The sequence below is a fragment of the Dipodomys ordii genome, unplaced genomic scaffold (assembly GCF_000151885.1).
Source record: "Dipodomys ordii isolate 6190 unplaced genomic scaffold, Dord_2.0 Scaffold40, whole genome shotgun sequence".
NCBI classification, from domain to species: domain Eukaryota; kingdom Metazoa; phylum Chordata; class Mammalia; order Rodentia; family Heteromyidae; genus Dipodomys; species Dipodomys ordii.
In genome coordinates this window covers 10,787,184-10,809,718 of record NW_012267256.1, presented here as the reverse complement: position 1 = coordinate 10,809,718, position 22,535 = coordinate 10,787,184, and the positions used below count along the sequence as shown (strand labels likewise).

General features: G+C 42.7%; 1 protein-coding gene across 1 annotated transcript in view; it reads left to right on the top strand.

Annotated features, from left to right (window-relative positions):
* Nucleotides 1-22,535, top strand: part of Pgm5 (phosphoglucomutase 5) — a 135,381-nt gene that overhangs the window by 99,036 nt on the left and 13,810 nt on the right. The window contains exons 8-9 of the mRNA XM_013018404.1: nucleotides 685-868; nucleotides 17,478-17,612. Coding sequence (XP_012873858.1) covers nucleotides 685-868; nucleotides 17,478-17,612 — 319 coding nt within the window. The remainder of the gene's footprint in view (nucleotides 1-684; nucleotides 869-17,477; nucleotides 17,613-22,535) is intronic.

The following is a 22,535-nucleotide window of genomic DNA, read 5'->3' as shown; positions in this document are numbered from 1 at the left end:
AGTATATTATATATTATATAATAGTACATATTATATAACTGAGATATATATCCCAGTTAATACTTATATATAGTATATTATATTATATAATATAAATAGTATGTTTATTTTATATATTATATTATATTTATATATAATATATTTATATAGTATAGATTAACTGTAAATATATATATATGTATGGGCATAAGCCATGGATAGGAATAGATACTAGGATGATGCCTGCTCAGGAAGGTATTTTTTAGAGGTGATGTAGGTTTGAAGATTGAAAGAAGATGATCCAGCTCTGGGAATGTTCCAGATCTAGAGGAGTAGAGAGACAGCTGAGGTAAAGGAAACAAAGAGCAGGGACAAAAGCTGGGGACAGGAAAGGGTGACGGGTCACTAAGGATTGAAGAGGAGGCCTGATGATTACAGCAAGTGAACAAGGATGAGAGTCCAAATCATACCACTCCTGTTCTGAAAGCATTTAACATACCAACCACAGCCCTCCCCTGCACACTTGACTTAGCATTGCTCTTCTTCTCATCCTTGCAAGGGCATTTTGGAAGAGCGGAAATGAGGTAGGGCTCCATTTCTGTGCCCTCATTTCCTGAAATCACAACCAATGTCTAGATGACCTCAAGGGGCCCGTTTAGTTGCTGGGTTTCTTATTCTTCCTGTATCCCACCTTCCTTTGCCTAGGTTTGACTATGAGGGGCTGGAGCCCAAGGCGACTTATTACATTATGAGGGACTTGGAGGTCCTGGTCACAGACAAGTCCTTCATCGGCCAGCAGTTTGCTGTGGGGAGCCATATCTACAGTGTGGCAAAGACAGACAGCTTTGAATACGTGGACCCTGTGGATGGTACCGTGACCAAGAAACAGGTACTTGCTCAGATTACCAGGAAGAGCTGAAGGGAAAATTATCCCCGCCCCCCAGTGGGAGATACCAGTTGGGGACAACCTGTTGAGTCCTTCATTTCGCACAGGAGAACTTTGCAGCCAGGAAAGAGAAAGTCCTGGATGATGTCAGCTCCATAGTTAGTGTCCAGCTAGATTAGAACTAGGACTCCTTGTCTAGTATTGTTTCCCCTAAGTAACTCATAGACGGATGTCTCAAAGGCAACATTTCCTTCTCTGATATTTGCAGCCTACAAGAGCAAAGGTGGTGGCCATATTGGGTGATTGGCTCAGAGAGATTTCTCAAGAGCAAAAGATTCCTGTCCTTGGGGCCCTAAGGTACAAGTGGTGTGTCCCTGTCACTGAGAGTCACGGGAACTTGGACAGGTGACTTTGCTACTGGAGAGAAGAAACATTTGGTTAATTTGTGCAGAAAACTCAAAGGGAAGATGCATGATTGAAAGTAATTTTCACTGGTTAAGAAACAAAATATCCATGATTTTTATTATGTTCTCATTTTTTGTGAATGGTGGAAGAAAAGTTAATAGCTACTATGATTGCTTGTCTTCTCAGCTTTGTTTATTATTGATTATGGCAATACTTGACCAATCCAGGAGCACAACATAGATGTTAAATTATTTACAGTCTAAATCATGCTACCAGAGTAATATTTAATATTCAGTCTCTAAATTCTTATGTTTTTATATGTTTTTTAGAAGTGAAGACAATAAAATAGTCTAGAAGCTTCAGGTCTGGGAAGTAGAGGTCATGTGACTACTGCTGGGTTTTTTTGTTTGTTTTCCAGTCCTGGAGCTTGAACTCAGGGCCTGGGTGCTGTTCCTAAGCTCTTTGTACTCAAGACTAGAACTCTACCACTTGAGCCACAGCACCACTTCCAGCTTTTTCTGAATGGTCTATTGGAGATAGGAGCATCACGGACTTTTCTGCCTGGGCTAGCTTTGAACCGTGATCCTCAGATCTCAGCCTCCTGAGTAGCCAGGATTAGAGGCATGAGCTACTGGTGCCCAGCTGGCCACTGCTGTATTTTTTTTATCAGACTCATATTGCCTGTACCCCCTGTGTTATAGGAATCCCTATCTTGTAGATACCCCAACTTCCAATGCCTCTTGATACCCTCTCTGGTCTACTTAGGGATCAGATATCTCCATCACATTATCAGCATTTCATTCTAGAAGCTCTTGTATGGCCCAATGAATGGATTATAGATCCACAGTGGAAAGAAGAGGGGAACAGAGGAAACACTGTCTAGAAGACTCAGAATCAAAACATGCCATTTGACAGCTGTGACTTTGGAAAAACTTTGGGGAATCTGCCTGATTTCTTCACTGCTGCCGCCGCCGCCTCCTCCTCCTCCTCCTCCTCCTCCTCCTCCTCCTCCTCCTCCTCCTCCTCCTCCTCCTCCTCCTCCTCCTCCTCCTCCTCCTCCTCCTCCTCCTCCTCCTTCTCTTTGTTTGTCTGAGACTTGAACTTGGATCTAATGTTTGTGCTCAGTGGCTGGCTCTCTACCACCTGAGCCGTGCATCTAACCCTGGCCTCATTTCTTTGAAACCTTAGTTTCTTCCTCACCTGTGGAATTCCCATCCCACAGAACTCTCTTGGAAATGGATTGGAATAATTTATACAAAGCTCTCAGCTCTCCTTTTTATTTTTTTAATAGGCTGAACATAACTCATTTTTATAGTTGTGGTTTCTTATTTTTCCCACCAGGATAGCTGCTTATAGACAGGACTGAATGTTCTCTTGCAGTACAGCAGTGAATCTGTCTTTGGAGAAGAGAAGTCAGGAGCTCAGCTGGTCTCACTGAACCTTGGAAAAGTATTTTCCAGTTTTGTACCAAATTCTCGTTTTCATTTTATACAGGGCACACTAAGGCTCACTTTGTTTTTTTGTTGCCTTAGGATTCAAGAGACGTGAAATAGGTACTTTGTAAAGAATTCTTGGGAGGGTTTTGCTCACAAGAGGAGGAAGGTTTGGAAACCATCCTTGGAGAGATTGGTCTAGTCAGGGCTAAGTTCTGGACTTTATCTGGTTATCAGAAGCTTGTCTGTGGAGCCAGTTTGCTTTGCTGTGTAAGGCAGTATTTCTCCACCTTATTTGTTTCTCAGTGCACTCTGCATCTCGATACTTTTTCCTTGGATTTTCTCCAACCGTTCCTATCGGCCCAATGCCTCAGCTGAATCTCCAATCATGACATCAGTTTCTTCCATGCCCCCCCCCACACTCTACAAGCACAGATACTGGTTTCCACTCTAACTCCAGAATTTATTGATTCCCCCCCCCTTTCTATAATGTTCCATTTGATCCCAAATGTGGCTATAAATAGATAAGCGTTACCAGGATTTGCTTTTAGGAAATTTTCTAGGAAAGAAACAAAGAAGATTACTGCTCATTTCCCCAGATTTTAGGACTCTGATGACATCTTCGTTGGCTGAGAGCCCTTAATCATGCTGGAACATCTCTGCTGGGCTGGATTTGGGGTATTGAGGGAGATAAGGGAGTAATCAACACTCATGGCATCTTGATTGTCTGCCAATCACAGATGATTCTTTTACTGCCATGAGTCCTGTTGGGGTCCTGTGCAGGGTCCGACCATGCAGCCCTGTGCAGTCCCATGCGGGCTGCATAACTGGGCTGCTAGCACTCACGGCATGTCAATACATGACCACATTTGATCCCCAGAATAGTTGAGCTTAGGGCATACTTTGGGCAGTGTTGTGCAAAAGAAGCATACCTTTCGAACAATAAATACTGAAAAGACATACTTGAATTTCAACCAACTTATTTCCAAAGTGATCATTAAAAAATAATCTCGGTGCAGTCAGGCACCAAGGATGTATGCTAATAATCTTAGCCACTCAGAAGGCTGAGATCTGAGGATCACAGTTCAAAACCAGCCATGCCAGGAAAGTAGATGAGATACTCACCTCCAGGTAAGGGCAAAGAAAGCTGGAAGTAGAACTGTGGCTCCAGTGGTAGAGTGCTAGCCTTAAGCTTAAAAGCTGAAAGAGATAGTGCCCAGGTTTGAGTTCAAGCCCCAGAACTGGCATGCACACAGCAAAAGAAACTTGTTGCATTCACTAGATACTTATTGAGAGCCTACCAAATGTGCAATTTTGGTTTTTTCATCATATAGATTTTCATTATAAACATATAACAAACAGCTTTATTGAGTTCAGATGTACATACCGTACAGTTCATCCATTTGATTTCTATATTTACAAAGTAATACAATCAGAGTGACTGAAAGGGTGAGTGTCATGCATTGAACTTATCAATGGACATGTTAAATTGAAACTCCCTTGTACAACTATTTGAAGGTTATTTTTTATCAGTCTTGGGGCTTGAACTCAGGGTCTAGGCATGCTGTTCCTGAGCTTTTGTACTCAAGGTTAGCACTCTACCACTTTGAGCCACAGTTTCACTTCCAGTTTTGGGGTGGTTAATTGGAGACAAGAGTCTCCTGCTCAGGTTAGCTTCGGACCAAAATCCTCAGATTTGAACCTCCTGAGTAGCTAGGATTACAGGTGTAAGCCACCAGAGCCCAGCCAAAGGTAATTAAAAAAAACAAAAACAAAACAAAAAGAAAACCCCGCCAATGTAGTGGGTGAACAAATGCAACAGTGATACTTACTAGGCACTATTTTGAAAATGAACTATATAATGGGGAAGGAGGGAAAAACTGGGAGAAAATGAGGGAAGATTGACATTGTTCAAAAAGAAATGTCCTCATTACCTGACTTACGTAACTCTAACCCCTTTGCACATCACCTTGACAGTGACAACTTTTAAAAAGACCAAAAAATAAAAAATTAAAGTAGCTCAGTCATTTCACAACCAATGCTTTGACATATTTATCACCTCTAAATGGGGTCTTATATCTCCCGTCCACCCTTCTATTTCTCAGCCCCTAGCAACCCCTGCAGCAGTTTTCTTTTCTCTCTCTGTGGATTTGCCTATTCGGGACATTTTATACCAATTGTGGATTGCTCTCGATGTCTGGCTTCTCTTGGTACAATACTTGCAGGGAGGTCCATGTTATACTGAATGTCAGCAATGCAGTCCTTTTATTGCTAGTAATATTCCACGCATGTACAGATCCCAATTGTTTATCCTTTTATCAGCTGATGGGAATTTGCATTGCTCCCACATTGACTGTGATGAGCAGAGCTGCCTGTGGAATTTGTGACATAGGTTTTCACTTTTTTGGGGGGTGAAATTGCTCAGCCAAACCCAGCTACATATAACTTTAGAGTACTGTTACTTTAAAATTACTGGCTGGGTGCTGGTGGCTCATGCCTGTAATCCTAGCTATTCAGGAGACTGAGATCTGAGGATGGTGATTCAAAGCTACCCTGGGTAGGAAAGTTGGCAAAACTCTTATCTCCAATTAAGCACCCAACCAGAAGTAGAGCTGTGGTTCAAAATGGTAGAGTGTTAACCTTGAGCACAAAAGCTCAGGGGCAGTGCCCAGGCCCCGAGTTCAAGCCCCAAGACTAATAAAAATATTTGTTTTATTTTAAATTTATTTTTATAAATATTTTATTTTCAATTAAGATACAATGAGACTTGACTTCTATAGGGAAATAAAAGTTTGCACCTTTGCTAGCAAAACCCAAAGAAAGCATGATGCAAAGTGTGCATTTGCTGTGGGACATAGATTGTTATTGCTTTCCCTGCTATTCTACTGCCTCAGAATGAGACACATAGAGATATGAAGGCTGGATTTGTGACTTTGTGCACATCACTTAATGTCTCTGAGCCTTAGCTTGAGGGGTGTTGGTGTTAGTGGTAGTTACCATGCAGGGTAATGGAGAAGCCTTGAGGAGAAAGATCTGTAAAACCCAGGTATAAGGGCTGATACTAATCCATATTGAAAAAATGTTAGCTTCTTCCTCTGTCTGCATCCTTGACCTATTAGGATGAGGGAAAGGCAGGCCTTTCCTCTCCAAGTCTCTCCTCTTTTCCTCTCCTCTCTCCCCTCTCTTCTCCCCACTTTTCCTTCTTCCCTGTCCCCTCTAGCCTTTCTTCTTTTCCCTCTTTCTTCTCTCCTTTTTTCTCTCTTGTCCACAACATGTTATCAGGTAAATGTTCTTGAAAATAATCTTTGGCATGACCTAGCATTTAAAAAAAAATCTCAAATCTTCTTATTCCATTCTTAAAATATTTTGTAGTGAGATTTGAGGTTCTGATGGATGATCCTAAGGCTATGTGAGATTCTGAATGATTTCTTGTTTGGTTTAAACTTACTGAGGGAAAAAGTAGATAATAGGCCTGGTTTTCAAGTTTGTAAACAATTGTTTGCTATTGCTATTTTATATAGAATTATCTTTAAGCATAGTGTTTGGTTCCAGAATACCTCACGCCTCAGGACACAGCTAGAAAGTACATGAAGTCAGAAGTCTCCTGGATGTATCCCAAGTGTCAGTTATTCTGCCTATAATCCTAGCTGCTCAGGAGGCTGAGACCTGAGGGAGAAGACCTCTAAGCTAACCTGATGGAAAAATTCAAAAGACTTTTATCCCCCAAATAACCAGCAAAAATAGGGCTTGACGCATGGCTCAAGTGGTAGAGCACCAGCATAGCAAGTGATAAGTCCCTCAGTTCAAATCCCATCACTGCTATCCCTCCTCCTTTCTGAGTCATCTTAAGGCAAGGTATTGTACCTTTCTGTAATATCCTTATTTGAGACAATAAACATAATAAATGGTTATCTCAGCCAGGCACTGGTGGCTCATGCCTATAATCCTAGCTAGCCAGAAAGTTGAGATCTGAGGATGTCAGTTCAGAGTCAGCCCAAGCAGGAAAGTCTGTGAGACCCATCTTCAATTAACCACCAGAAAACTGGAAGTGGCACTATGGCTCCAAGTGGTTGCTAGCCTTGAACAAAAAGAGCTCAGGGATAGTGCCCAGACCCTGAATTCAAGCCCTATGACAGACCAAAAAATAAAAATAAAAAGGCTACCTCATATAGCCATTTGGGGGAATTAAATAAATATACATGCAAATTCCTGGCATGTAACAAATACTTATGAACAGTTTAGTTATGTTGAAAGAACATCCTTGGAAGGGCTGGGAAGGAATAAAGCAGAGGGGCAGGCCATTTGCCTAGCAATTTGCCAAGCTTTGAGTTTGGTCCTTCAGTCCTGCAAGCAAAACAACAACAACAACAACAAAGGGAAAGAAAGGTTTTGGCTTTTTGGTGATAAGAAAAGCAAGGGGAAAAATTCATACAGTTTTGCAGAATATCATGCAAAGATAGGAGAAAGCCTCTGGCTTCTGACTTGTCTGTAGCTCAAGTCAAACTCCTGTTTCTCTGTCTCCACCAAGTTACCCTCTCCCACGCATGCACAGACACATACACTCTGATGCAAAGGAGAAAAGTCTTTTAAGGCAGTTTGGTCTCCTTGTGTCCTTAATTTGAGGTCAGAAGGAGGAAACAGATCGTGGAAACCAAGCTGTTTCTCCATGCATCCCTGGGCATACAGTAGAAACGCTTTTCCAACTGAAATGAAATGAAAATCCAGTTATGTGCTAATTCCCTGTGCAGGCCTTTGTTGTAGACAGATCAGCGAGGTCTGTCCTGTCTGAGAAATCCTGTGAGGGCCGTTCAAGTTACAAGAAGGAAACCCTCGTGGACTCCACCCTGGACACAAATGTCCAGGGACCTCTCCTGCCACTCTGTGGCTGGTCAGGATTTACTGTGACCCTCTCTAAGGGTCTGGTACTTTAGTGATCCTAAGTGTTAAGAGGAACGTCAAGACATTCTTCTGCTAAACTGGGTCCAGACAAACCGTCAGATTTAGAAATAGCACTTTAATGATGTTTGGTTCCACTATAAGTTCTTCTGTGTCCTTTTGAGGACATAGCACTGTTATTCATAGGTAAGATCTAACCGCATGGTTCAGGAATGCTAGTTTCTTTAGATATGAGTGAGAAAAACAAACCAATGGCTGGTTCAAAGTAAGAGAGCAGTGACATGCTTACTGCTATAACTGCTGACGGGGTGAAGACATTCCAGAGTTTTCCTTGTAACTGGATAGAAAAGGTAAGAGCAAATGAAGCTCTTCCCTGAGGTCTGAGGGCGACCTACTCTTTCTTCAAAGGTGAATTTGTTCTTATGTTTCCTCTGTGCCAGGCATTCTCTCACCCCCAAGGAACGCTTTCTCTACCAAAGTGGTCTCATCTCTTCCCATTCTCCTACCTAGAGCCTAAACTCCTGGAGTTTCCACACTGTATCTACACCTATGAGTTTCCCCCAGCTCTAACAGAGGGAGTTCCCCAATCCTGCTACTGTGAGCTCACACTGAAGATGACACACTGGTGAAGGGCATCTTCAATCGAGAGGCATAACCTATATTGTACAGAGTTGCTTTGAAAATGAGAAGCTTTGATCCTGCAGCAGTGAACATTTAAGCAACCAAGTCTTTTTTTTTTAAATAATATATCCAACTTCTGTATTTCTATAGCAAACTCAAAAGTCATGTACCCCTAGCTTTGCTGGAATCATTTGCAAGATAAGAGTTCTTCAGTGGAGGTGTTCTTTCTGGTTAATTGGAAAGTCCTCATTCTCTTGCTTCTAGGTTATTGGTATTCCATTATCATATATGTCTTGCTCCTGGAAAACATGGATTATCTTCCAAAATGCCTTTGGGATGGTCTCCTAAAATGTCAGTGGGAGAATCCTAAAATGTACAGTAAGATTTTGAGCCGTCTCTTGTCCCAGTATGGTCTGTGACATAGTCAGGATGTGCTATGGATGTGCTAATGTCTTGGCATGGTCAGGAGGCTGACCAACACCCTTCAACACTATACAGAAGAGACAGCTGCTGTCACCAGAAGCAGAGGAGGAAACTTGCTGCCTCTGGTTCAAGTGTGCCTGCACTCACAGTATGCAGTGGGAACAGGGATCCACCATCAGTGTGGCCAAAACAATGGGGGAATAAAAACGCATTTCCATGGGTCCACCTTGGAAAGTGGAAATCTGGATGAGAACTCACTTGTAAGTCCTTTCCTCTCCAAGCAACCCTCTTCCCATCGTGTAAAGTGTGATTGGCTAGGCGGGTGTTTTCAAGAGCTTTTTAAGGAGCCATTTCATCTCAATTCCTCCAGAGAGTTTTATGTAAGTTTTTGGTCCTAAGAGCTAATTGGGTGTGTTTGTTCCTCTGTTTTTAATGCTCCACCTAGATGAGAATTCTTCCCAAGAGCATGGCGGCTCCTTATGGTTGAGCCATCAGTAGACAGCATTGGGATATATGTAGTCCACCTCCAAGACAGCATGTCTTCTGGTCTTCCTGAGTAGTACTGTCTCATCATTCATGCAAAGATACCATATGGACTAGCTGCCGCCTTGTTCCACTGCTTTTGAATGCACCCTCACAGTTAATTCTATGACTTAAGCCAAGAAAAATGGGCAATTCGACGTAATTTTTGGTGTGTGGAGAGACAGGTCTGTTCCATCCAAATCCCCTGCTTTATGGGCTGCATGCTTTCGTCTAGAAAATAGGGTTCAGATGTGGCTGAGCAATATTTTCACCTTGACACTTTCCAGATCAAATCATCCGGATTTCCTGCGGGAGATAATATCTGAGTTAGGTTCAAGGCTTCTCTCTTTTCCAAAGCTATCCTGAATCCAGGCTCACATGCTTCGAGTGGTCCAACTGAGTGGATATCTAGCATGTTGTACCAAACTTCAGGGCCATATGCTATTTTCCCCACCTCTGGAATTCATCATGCATTGGTATTTGGCTCAGACAGATGTTGCCAAATAGCTGTTGGTAATGTACAGTTCCATTTCCCTGCCTGCCTGCCACATGTCCTTGTCTCCAGAGCAACATCTGGCATGTATTTAGCAACTTGCACATTTCTCTGCATTGATTTATACAAGGGCTTTACAAAATAAAAAAAAAACCTAAACAACAAAAAATCCCGACATTCATTTATCAAACATTTATCAGATACTTACTCGCCATGAGGCGCGGAGCCAGCTTGAGGACTAGGCAAAACATATGACATATTGTTCTAACATTGCACACGTTGCGGGAAGAACCACATGCGTTGACGGTAAATCCCTAACCTGGAGACCTAGATTGGAGTCTTCAAAGGCCTGTGTTCAATGAGCAAGTTTTTACACTGAGCAAGTCTTTAAAACTTGCTTCTTTTCCATGGAAAGAGAAGATGGTAGCTGTGGTGCTGTGGCTCATGCCTAGGATGTTGAGCTTCGGAGGGTTGTAGTTTCAGGCTAGCCTAGGCAAAAAGCCTGTCATCCTAGCAACATGGGAAACATAACTAAGAAGGTTATGGCCCAGTCCCACCTGGAATTAAATTCAAGACTCTTATTTGAAACATAGCTCAAAGGCAAAAAGAGCTAGGGCATAGCTCAAGTGGTAAAGTGCCTGCCTAGCCCTGCCTTCATACCCCACTACGGGAGGGGCATAGCTGGTCCTCAAAGGGTCTTCTTTTAGAATGCCAAGGATGTAATTGCTAATTTGGAAGATTTTTCTTGCCCACACAAACCAGTTATTGGCAGATACAGAACAGAGAAATGGTAAGAGAGTTCTGAGGTCATCAGTGATTTTTTTTCAGGGGGCATGACCACATTCTTGAAGTTAATCTTAATTCTGCCTAACTTAAAAAAAATGTTATGTACTGTTGCATCGCAAATTATTAGTATGAAGATTTTAGTTAGCAATTGTGTGCAAAATCTGAGAGGTTGGAAAATAGAGTGAACACACTCTATTTCTCATGAAATGTCTAACACCAGAAGAACTATGGTGTTTTTCTAGAAATGGACACTCTTTCCAACACTGGGTACATGTATGTAAGCCAGGCTGCATTATTCTTTTACCTGGAGTTTAGAAAGCAAAGGCTCAGAAAGCTTAAGTGACTGAGCAAATCCTGTCTGCCCTCAGCTGAAGAATCCTTGCCATATCTTCTATCTGACCTCAAAGTTAACTTTATCGTCTCATGGAAAACATTGAACTTCTGGTGGTTGAGTCTGTGTGGACATTCTAGCTACTATAGCTACCATAGTTACAGAGGTATCACGAACTCCTTCATGGCTGTGCTGAGAATTCTGTGTAATTAGCACCATCAGTGTTAGGTGTCATGGTTGGTTCTGCTGCTGACTAGACCCTTAGGCAGAAACTCTCAGGACTCAGTAGCTGGCACTTTTGGCTGTTCTAACATCCTGGTCACATGGTAAGGTATGCATGAAAATCTAGATCTTACTGTTCTTAAGATGGACATGTAGCGTGGTTCAGGTTCTTGAAAGAAGAAGCAGATGATCCAGAAAAGACAGGCTACCACAGTGGTTCCTAGGCTGACACCAATGTAGAATCAGCTGTTGAGCCTGGAGGATTCCCCAGTTCCCTAAGGAATCTCAAGAAAGATGTTAATCAATACGAGTGGAGTCAGGGAAAGAGAAAGCAAGAGAGATAGTTATTCTGAGCAAAAATATTTGCACACCTGACATACCATGGGGAAACTCCTTGGTATAATTAAGAGAAAGAGAGAGAGAGAGAGAGAAAGAGAGAGAGAGAGAGCTGGGCTCTAGTGGCTTGTGCCTGTAATACTAGCTACTCAGGAGGCTGAGATGTGAGGATCTCAATTCAAAGCCAGCTGAGCAGGAAAGTCCATGAGAAAACTGGAAGTAGAGCTGTGGCTCAAAGTAGTAGAGTGCTACCTTGGGCAAAAGAGCTCTAGACAGCACCCAGGCCCTGAGTTCAAGCCTCACTACTGACAAAATAAAAATAAAAAGGATGAATGACAGGAGTGTAAAACAGGCTTTGTTGGGGGCGGGGCTCCAGTAGGAGCCAAGAATGGTAAAGAAGACTGTGAATGAGGATGAATACAGTTGAGGTAGTTTGTGGTAATTTGTTTGCAATTAGAACAGTGAAACCTATTGAAATTGTCTTGAGAAGGTGGGAGGGGTAAGGGAGAGTGACAGGGGGTGAGGGTGATCAGGGTACCTTATATACATGGATAGAAATGTACAATGAACCTCCCTAGTAGAACTAATATAAACTGATAATAAACATTCTAATGCTCAAGTGATTTCTCATTAAAATTTTGTCTCAAAGTCTGAATGAGAGCCTACCACCACTACTGTTTAAAGCCCTTTCTCCAGCTAATTTTCTTTCTTTTCTTTTCCTTCCTTCCTTCCTCCTTCCTTCCTTCCTTCCTTCCTTCCTTCCTTCCTTCCTTCCTTCCTTCCTTCCTTCCTTCCTTCCTCCCTTCCTGTTTGAACTCAGGGCCTGGTGCTGTATGCCTCATAGCTCTCTCATTCCAGGCTGCTAGTCTACTGCTTGAACTACAGTTCTGTTTCTAGTTTTTTACTGGTTTATTGGAATCTCATATACTTTTCTGTCCAAACTAGCTTCAAATCACAATCCTCAGATCCTGGGTAGCTAGAATTACAGGCACAAGCCACCAAGGTCCAGCTTTCTTCTAGCTAATTTTCAAAGTGCAGCAAAGTTTACCATTTGCCTAAGATCATGCAGCTGGCAGTAAAAAGTCACACTGGTTTAACTTCATTTCTTTTAGTGCAAACTGATTTGCTTTAGGACATTTTGAGGAAAGAAGGATGAGTGCATCCAGTGACAAACTTACCATAATGCCAGATAATTTTTATTTTTATTTTTGGCAATACTGGGGTTGAACTTAAGGTTTCTTTACCTTTTGGGACCCCTGTCCCTCTGCCTTTGTTTTTTTAATTGGTTCTAGGGCTTGAACTCAGGGCCTGGGCACTGTCTTTGAGCCTCTTTACGTTCAAGGCTAGCACTCTACCACTTGAGCCACAGAACCACATCTGGATTTTTTGGAGTAGTTGATTGGAGATAAGAGTCTCACAGACTTTCCTGCCCAGGCTGGCTTTGAACCACCATCCTCAGATCTCAGTCTTCTGAGTAGCTAAGATTACAGGTGTGGTCAACAGTGCCCAGCTAGCCTCTTCCCTTTTTAAATAGTGTCTTATGTTTATTTCTGGGCTGGTTTGGCCATAATCATCCTAGTTAGGCTTTTAGCATAGCTGAGATGACCGGCATGCATCACTGTGCCCCAGCTTTTTATTGGTGGAGATGAGGTCTTGCAAATACTTTTGGCCAGGACTGGCCTCCCCACTGTGATCCTCCTGACTTATGCCTCTGACGTTGTGAAGATTATAGACATGATCTAGTAGATCCTGTCCTATGTATTCCTTGGATATTCCATAAGTACTCTTCAGGGTTTGAACATGAACCCCAGTCATGAGGAATGTGAGTGTGTTCTCTTTTGGCCTGGGGGTGCTGACTGAAGGCGCAGGGAGGCCTTCGGGGACTCCTGGGTGGGGCCTCCGGTGTTGCTCCTTCTGTTCTGGAAGAAGCTGGGCATTCATTCAGCAGATGTCTATGGTGGGTCTGCTGGGTCCCATCTTGACCTGAGCTACAATGGAAATGACAAAGTTGGGAAAGGCCCTGCCCTCCCGGAACTTATCTGTGAAAGAAGGCAGAACAGCACACGCAGCCGTTTAGGGTTAAGGCTGTGATGCAAACTTGTTTTAGATTTGCTCTGGCCTTGTCTTTTCAAGGGATTTGAGGCAGAAAAGAAACCAAACATAATGAAGTTGTTAGAATATAAATAAGACACAGAAATCAAGCTGAAGGAAGTACATGAATTAGAAAGGCACAGAACTGAGGAAGAAAAATCCATAGTTATGAAAGTCATAAGGATCCACTTGAACTGAACCTCAGGTTTGGCATTGAGTATCCTGGCAGCCATATTGAAAAGGGAAATATGGTTAGTTACAAAGCACTTACAGTCAGAAAGGAAAAGACCAGTTCCTCAGGGAAAGAAAGTCTTTCCTAACACTTGGCTCTTGACAACATGTCTCACGCACAGCTTCCTTCCGATGGTCTCTAAGAGTATTCCTATAGTGACTACAAAAGTAGATTATATAAGACAGGGCTGTAAAAAGTGCTCAGTGAGGACTGGAATGGTGGCTCAGTGGTAGAGTGCATGCCTAGCATGCATGAGGCCCTGGGTTCAATTCCCCAGCATCATATAAGCAGAAAAAGCCAGAAGTGGTGCTGTGGCTCAAGTGGTAGAGCGCTAGCTTTGAGCTGAAGAGCTGAGAGACAGCACCCAGGCCCAGAGTTCAAGCCCCATGATCAACCTTCCCCACCCCAAAAAAGTGCTCAATGAAAGCGAGGGCATACAATAAAAGGCAATTGGCTAAGTCCCTGTCTGTCAGGAGCAGGTGGGCCATTCGATTGGGACCCAGTATAGGCCAGTTGAATCTATGGCTAAAGTTAGAATACCTGGATGGAGGGCTAGAACACCCTGAGAACATGCGTCATGAACTGTATTTCTCTGTACTGAGTTTTTTCTGGGATAGGGGTGAAGAGTAAACTGGTCATTGTGTACATAATGTAGTGGTTTTTATCAGAAGTCATCTGGGTATTGGATATTTTAGGGCTTGTGGACCAGATGATCTATCATAACTAACTGTTGTAATGCACAGGCAGTCATGCCAATGCATGCCAGAAACATGATTATGTCCCAGGAAATTTTTTTTATCAGTCATGGGGCCTGAACTCTGGGCCTGGGCGCTGTCCCTCAGCTCTTCAGCTCAAGGCTAGTGCTCTACCACTTGAGCCACAGTGCCACTTCTGGCTTTTTCTGCTTATGTGGTGCTGAGGAATTGAACCCAGGGCCTCATGCATGCAAGGCAAGCAGACTACCACTGAGCCACCTTCCCAGCCCCAGTGTGCCAGTAAGACTTGATTTACAAAAGTAGGTGGCAGGTTAGATTTCCCCTGCAGGCAGTATATTGCCAACCCTTGGACTAACCTAAGAAGAGAAAGGAAAATGACTTTCTAGTTTGGTTTTCATTGGAGTTAAGGAATGGCTAGCATTTGGCAAGCCTTGTTCGGTGGTGACTTTGGCCTTGCTGTTTAATGGATAGTAAGTGATGCTTCTTGCTGGAAAGAGCAAGGCTTGTTCTTGGGTTGGAAATTCATCAGGCGCTGTGAAGACGTATGCAGGTCCCAAAGTAATCCAATCCAAATATTTGCCCATGAAAGTGGCACTTGCTGGGGGTTATTGAAGCACTGAAATGGGGCGGGTCTAAAGAGCCTTGGATTCCAGGTGGTGAAGGGCACTCATGATTGTCCACACTTGGACCATCTCCCAAATAACAGAACTCCATTGAGATCTCATGGTTGGTGTCCTGGAAAAGAGAGAAGAGGTGGAGCTATCTCCAATGGTCTGGTGTGTATGTGGCCCACACCTCTTGTCATCTTTTCAAGTGCAAAATTATCCTGCCTACCAGATGTTGATTGCAACCATCAATCACTTATGACTGTAGCAAATAATATAACCAATAAGAGGATGGCTACCCTCATGGGATCTCATTGTATAAAGGCTTAGTTATGAGCAGATGACACATGGTGATGGTTTGTTGCAATTTGAATTCTGAAGTCCTTCCCATTGGCCATAAACAAGTCTAAGAGGTCAATTGTGTAATAGAGGCTGAGTGTGGAAGGTCATCAGAAGAGGTGACCTCAAGTTATTTGTCATCTGCAACAACAGGTGTGTAATATGTCAGTCTTAGAATTGCTCTAACCAGTGATTGGATAAGCCATCCATGGTTTGTATCAGTTTTAGATTGGTATGACAGTAAAAATGTAGGCTTAAATAAATGCAGCTTCCAAAGAGTTTGTGAAAAATAAAACAACCACTGACAACAAAAACATTGCTGTAGCTGGGCTCCAGTGGCTTACACCTGTAATCCTAGCTACTTCAGATGCTGAGATCTGAGGATTACAGGCAGGGAAGTCCTGAGATTCACATCTAGATTTAACCAACACAAAAGCCAGAAGTGGAGGTATGGCTCAAAAACACCAGGCTTTAGCAAAAAAGCCAAACTACAGGGCTAGTATCACCCCTCCCCCACAAAAAGTAAAACCATTGCTGAGAACTTCGGGGGCTTTGTTATTGTTAGTTTGGACATAATTTGGTACATGTTGCTCTTTGAATCCTAGATCATTCATTCATTCTCTCCATTTTGTTGACTATTCCTCTCTCCAGCAGCAAAAAGTAGTTAAGAAAATGGCTTCTGATTATTATAGTGGACAGTTCCAGGCTTATGGATGGCAAATTCTGTATCTTCATATGCTCAGGACTTAGCCCAGTTCCTAACCCATAAGGACCAATGTTTAGTGGTCAATGAATGAATCCCAAATTCTGTCTTCCTGTTCACAAAGCTATAGAGTAACTGGTTGCCAGTTAAGGAAATGGCTCTTATTTGTTTTGGTTGAACCACTCTAAAAGACCATAGCATTTGGTGTGGGAATGGGGACAGAATTTGCCTATACAAGCTGAAGGCTATTCAGAGAGAATCACAGAGCCTGATCCCTCCCTCCCCCAAGGCTCACCAGGTGGGATAGAGGTAAGAAATGTAGTCAGACTTATGCAGCAGATATGATACAATTGTAATAACAGATTATTATTCATAAGCAAGATTTGAAGCCAGAGAGGGCTCAGAGACAGATTGCTTAGGAAAAAGGTCTGATAACCAAACCCCCTGAGACATGTTCTCAGACATCTACCTGACATTTTATTCTTTATTTTTCCTTCCCCTGGGCCCAGGCAATATTCTTATAGACAAGAATTACTTTATGACTCAGGAGACAAGTTTTCCTTCAGCAGATTTTAGGATCTGATCTTATGGTCATGATTTTTAAATATCCCTTGTCACTGAAGGGTAGAAAGATAGACATTAGGGACATTGAGCAACAACAACAAATGAATCTTAGGCAGCAATAGTAGGTGTGGCCACAGCTCTGTTCTCATCTCACCCTGGTAGCTAGGACTAACAGACCAGAAGGAAGGAGCGCTAGATGGGACCCGCAGAGCTTGGCATTTTGTTATAGGGCTCTATTGTTACCAGAAGAATATAGGAATGGGAGGAAGAAGAGGAAGGGGGGTGGGAAATGAACTTCAACATTATGTTGAAGCAGCCTTAACCTTAACATGGGTAAGTTTTTGGAATGGTGGTGCACACCACCCAAACATGCCAATCTCAGCATTTGAAGGCAGAGGCAGAAGCTGAAGCGTGTGAGTTCAAGGTCATCCTGGGGTACATAGTGAGACCCTATCTCAAGAATCAAAGCAAAACAAAACAGGGTCATTTTTCTTATTGACTACTCAATAAATGGCTTACTCCCATTGCATCCAGAGAACTTAGACCTAATGAACTTTGGCTCTGGGAACATTTGCTAAATGTCTTCCTATTCTTGTTACCTCTACGTTCTGATGCTCATGGTACCAAGACCAAGAAAACCTGAGCATCTGTTCCTTGTTTTGCTCCTAACCTCCCACTAACATCAGCCAAAGAGCAGCAGAAACAGAATAAAGACACAAAAGATACCTTAAGGAGCTTTTAACTTTACCACATAGCCCAACTTGAGGTCTGACTAGAAGTTGTCATCACCTTGATGAGTTTTAGATCATAGAGTGACTCCGATGTCCATGGAAGGTATCATTCCTGTGTTGTTCATTCTTATTCATTCGTTCATTTGGATGTTCTCCATCTCAGGGTTTGAGGATCATTTTCTCCGATGCATCAAGACTCATCTTCCGGCTCAGTTCCTCCAGTGGTGTGCGGGCCACCATCAGACTCTATGCGGAGAGCTACGAAAGGGACCCCAGTGGCCATGACCAGGAGCCTCAGGTATAACTTAATGGGTATCTCATCATCCCTAGAAAATGGAGAGTGCTCTCCGCGTTCTTATATCTGGAAAGATAGCATTGAGAGTGCTGACTGAAGGCAAGTTGAGTGTGACTTTGAATACATTTAAGTCCCACTTTGCAGTGTTTAAAACAGAATCCTGCTGGGCACCAGTGGCTCACACCTGTAATCCTAGCTACTCAGGAGGCTGAGATCTGAGGATCGTGGTCCAAAGCCAGCCTGGGCAAGAAAGTCCATGAGACTCTATGTGCAATTAACCACCAGAAGACCAAAAGTGGTGCTGTGGCTCTAGTGGTAGAGCGTTCCCCTTGAGCTGAAGAGCAGAGGGACAGCGCCCAGGCCCAGAGTTCAACCCCCATGACCTACAAAAAACAAACAACCAAAACACCAGAAACCTATCACTCCCTTCGCATCTATAGTAACATCACAACATTTCCCAAACAACTCGTGCTCTTCTACAGTAAGTGACAGTAAGAAAAGGCATGTGTAAAGATGAATTAAAATTCAGGGTTAAAGCAGGAGCAGGCAGAGCAGGTGGCAGCCTTCCTTCCTGGGCCTTTCCTTTAACCATCACAGGCTTTCCATGCTGAAGATAAGGGTTACGCTGCCAGAATCATTTGCTAGTGAGTACATTTTGCCCAAGATAGTACCAAATCATGCCATAAGTAGATAGGGGCTTACCCTTTCTTTCCGAATAAAACTCTGTTCGGTGTCTCCTGTTGGGAAAGGAGATTAAAGGGAAAGGCCTGCAAGTCCAGGGGTGCATACCGGGTAGGAATATTCCTGGCCTTTCTAGCTCTGACTCACTCTGACTTGGATCTATTTTTTTCCCTCAGCATTCTTTTCCCTATTTGCCCAGGGTAAGTGCTTATGATACTTGCCTATATTTCTATTTATTCATTTACCATTCTCCCTGAACTAAGCCTAGAACCATTAGCCCTGGGTGAAACCAATTCTATACCCAAATGAGTCTGTCTCTGAGGTGGTCCATAAAGCAAAGTAGTGGTTTTTATAAAGCTTACGTTGAAGCCCCACAGCTCCCTAGGCCTGCTTTCAGAAGGCTATGTGAGTAAAGCAAGCATAAGCTCTGCTCTTCTAGTCTCTACTACTACGTATTTTTCACCCTGTTAGTGTAGAGTTTGTCAGTTTGAATGGCTTGGGGAACGCTTCTTGAAGTTGTTCTTCTGACCACTAATATTCTCCTACTCTAACCATGAGGACCTAATTAGGTAGGCCTGTATTCTCAGTGCATGATCTAGCTAAAAAATTTGTATTAAAATTGAACTCCTTACTAAAATAGCATATATTATTGACTCACTAACTTATGCCCTATTGCACAATATATTGGGGTCAGGATACAGAATAGACAATTGTAAGAGAAATAAACCCCTGAAAGGAAGAGAAAACGGCTCAGCAGGCCTACCTGTGCTCCTCATTGCCTAGCCCCAGCTAGCCTTGACATCCAAGTATTTTGAGGCTTTTTGTTTTTGTCAGTCATAGGGCTTGAACTCAGGGCCTGAGAGCTGGCACTGAGCTCTTTCACTCAAGGCTACTTGAGTCACAGCACCACTTCCAGTTTTATAGTGGTTAATTGGAGATAAGTGTCTCCTGGACTTTCCTGCCCATGCTGGCTTCAATTTGCTATCCTCAGATCTTAGCCTCCTGAATAATCAGGATTATAGGCATCGGCCACCAGTGCCTGGCTCCTTTTGAGACTTCTTATTTTGAGGAAAGTGGTTGTTTCCAGTGCCACCTGCCTATCTTCCTAGGGCTGAGGGAGGAAAAGGTGTTGGTTAATTGTTAACAAAGATCAAGGATAAGATACACTCAGAGAGTAGTGTGGTACTTACTAGTGTCGATTCAGGGCTTAACAGGCCAAGACTAGTTTGTATTGCTCTCCCAGCTGCAGAGAGAACCCTGTCTACCTTTTCAGCTTGTTCTTGCTTGCATCCTGGAAAGCCATGTACACTCATTATCCATTAAAGTAAGTCACCTGTAGAGATTCCATCCGTAATTTTCACCCACTTCAGCAGGTTGTTCTTAATGCATGTTTTACCTGCCCTAACCCAGTAGTCATAAACATCCAAGAGAACAGAAAGTTTCCCAACAGGCTTATTGATATCGAGCTATTTCCCTTAGCACAGAGAATCATTTCCTTTTGAGACATTTAAAAATATATGTGAACATACTTATGTTTTAAACCCGTACATTGGCAGTCTCCTGCAAATCTTAATTACTATCCCAATGCTTCAACTGAGGATAGAGGCAATATGTATGTGAATCTCCACCCCCTACATGTAGCTTTTCAAAAATTCAGCCATTTATTTTAAGGTGATGTCAAATTAATTTCTTTTGTACCCCTACATGTAGATTTTCTGTGATGAAGCCACTTGTTTTAAGATGATGTCAAGTTAATTTTTTACCTACATAAATTAAAAAAAAATTGTGCTGGTATGGGGCCTTGAACTCAAAACCTTGTGTTCACACTTGGGTTGCTTGCTCACAGCTGCTGTTCGATCACTTGAACCAGGCTTCCAGCCCAGCTTTTTGCTACTTAATTGGAGAGAGATCCTCAAGGAGGATCAAGCTTCCTGAATAGCTAGGATTGTAGTTATGATCCATCAATGTCTGGCTTATATAAAAATATGTTAAAACTCCTATTTACTTATGAGTTGGTGATAAGTAGAGGAAAGACATGGGCGGGCCTAGAGGAGATAAGGGGTTTGTGTTGCCCTCTGTTCTTGACCTATCAGGAAGGAAAGCAACTAAAGGTTGATGGCTGGAAAGTTACACAGTTTTTCAACTGGGAGATTGATTTTACTGGCAGTCAGTAGGCCTTCAATGAGCTCTCAAACCGGCTGGTAATAATTTGGAAATAAAAAAAGGTTGAGCCAAAATGATTTTAATTCACAGGTAACCAGAAACAGTCCAATGGTTTCCATCTTCTATTCTTTCCCATCTTATTAGAAGGACTGCTAAATTCACTTTGAATTTGCCTTCTCCCCTTGTCCTTCTGAACCCATGGGTGGAGTAACTAATGAACAATGGAAGATCCAAAAGGAAAAGTTGGTTCACGACTAGGATAATTACAGACTGATAATCAGCAAGGGACTAATCAACTGTTGGCTTTGATACTTTTGTCATAGGATATAACCCCACCCAATCGTCCAGAGTCCTTGGGAGAGACTAATTTCCTTCAACATTCCTGACAATGGATGAATTTATGTATTTCTGATTAACTGCTCCTAGAAAATGTTGAGGACTTACCTAAGTCCCTCTGGATTTGTTTCGTCTGTCAAACCAAAAGCCATCTTGCCATTTTGTCCCTGCCTTATAAAGTCTTAGGAATTTGTAATGCAGAAATAGAGAGGGCTGAGCTATTTTTGGTTTATGTAGAGATAACATATAAACCCAGATACTTCAGAAAGTGAAGAAGGACACCATGAATATTTATGTTGAGACTGTCCCCAATAAGTCAGGAGACTTGGCTTCTGCAGAGTGACAGGTCTGTTTAGAGACAGGATTCTGAGAAACAGGGGCCCACCCAGGTGCACAACACTGTTTAGATGAAAGGATCTCCACCCAGACGGCACATCCAAATGACTTAGAAGGTTGGGTGGAAATATCAAGGCTTGGGGCCACTCTCAGAGATTCTAGTTATATTGTTCTGAGATGTTATATAAAAGCTTCTCACACTTTACTTACCTACAACTAAGCACTCAGAGAATCAATGAACCTTGGCATAACCATCAGGATTCCTCCTGTCAGGGAGATGTTGAGTAAAATAGGTTATCATTTTTAAAGTATCTGTCATTATAAGACTACTCTAGCGACTTTACATAGATCTGTTATATTCATCATTCCATTTCCTCCCACGCAGGGTTAGCATCCTACAGCCCTGACTCAGTGGAACTATTGAGACCCATGGAAAAGATCCTTTCTAGACGGGAGAGTCAAACTAGATCTTTGTTATAAGATACCCTGTTGTCCATACTAATGGTTAAGGTCCATGAGAGAGGATATTTCTTCCTACCTGTGCCTGAGTGCACGGTATGTTGGCAGACCTAGTTTTATTATTAGATTTGTCTTGTCATACGAACCAATTCTTTTGATTCTCTGGGTGTCAACAATTCAGTTCAATTCCATTCAGTCCAGTTCAGTTCACTTCTGACGCAGTCTGAAATTAGCTCAGACCCCAGTCTGAGCTGGTTAGGCCCCAGTCTTTCAAGACCATGCCTACATTAGATGCTAGTCCCATCTCTCCCATGCCAACTGCAAATTTAGGGCTTATTTTATGATCCTCCTTCAGGTTCAACAGTTCACTCAAATGATCCACCAGCATTCAGCAAGGGGTTTTACTGGTTATAAAGGACACAGCTTGGAAACAGCCACATGGAAAAGAAGCACAGAGCAAGATGTAAGGAAGGATGTGGCAGATTGAGATACTCTGTGCCTCTCTAGACTGAACAGTCTTTCAGTACTATAATGTGTTCCACATCGGTGGAACAGAGCAGCCAGTTCTCCAAATCCTATTATTTAGCAAGTTCTGGAGGTTTCGGTAGCCAGGGATGATGGATGAAATCATGGATTCACCCTTCTTCAGGCCCTTCTTTCCTTCCCTGAAGCCAGGACCTGCAGCTCAAAGTTCCAACTCTCTGCCTGGGTAGTACCTTTAGCAATCAGCCTCTAACCTGAAGTCTCCCAAGAGTTGCTTCGTTAGTTTAACATCAGATATGGTTGGAGTGTGAATGACAAAAAAGAACCACTCTGTACCAGGAACTGGGGACAAAGCCCAAATGTAATTTTTTTAATTGTGAAAATACTGTACAGAGGGGTTACAATTACATGGGCAAGATAATGAGTACATTTCTTATCAAGCATTGTAGCCTCCTCCTTTGTTTCCCC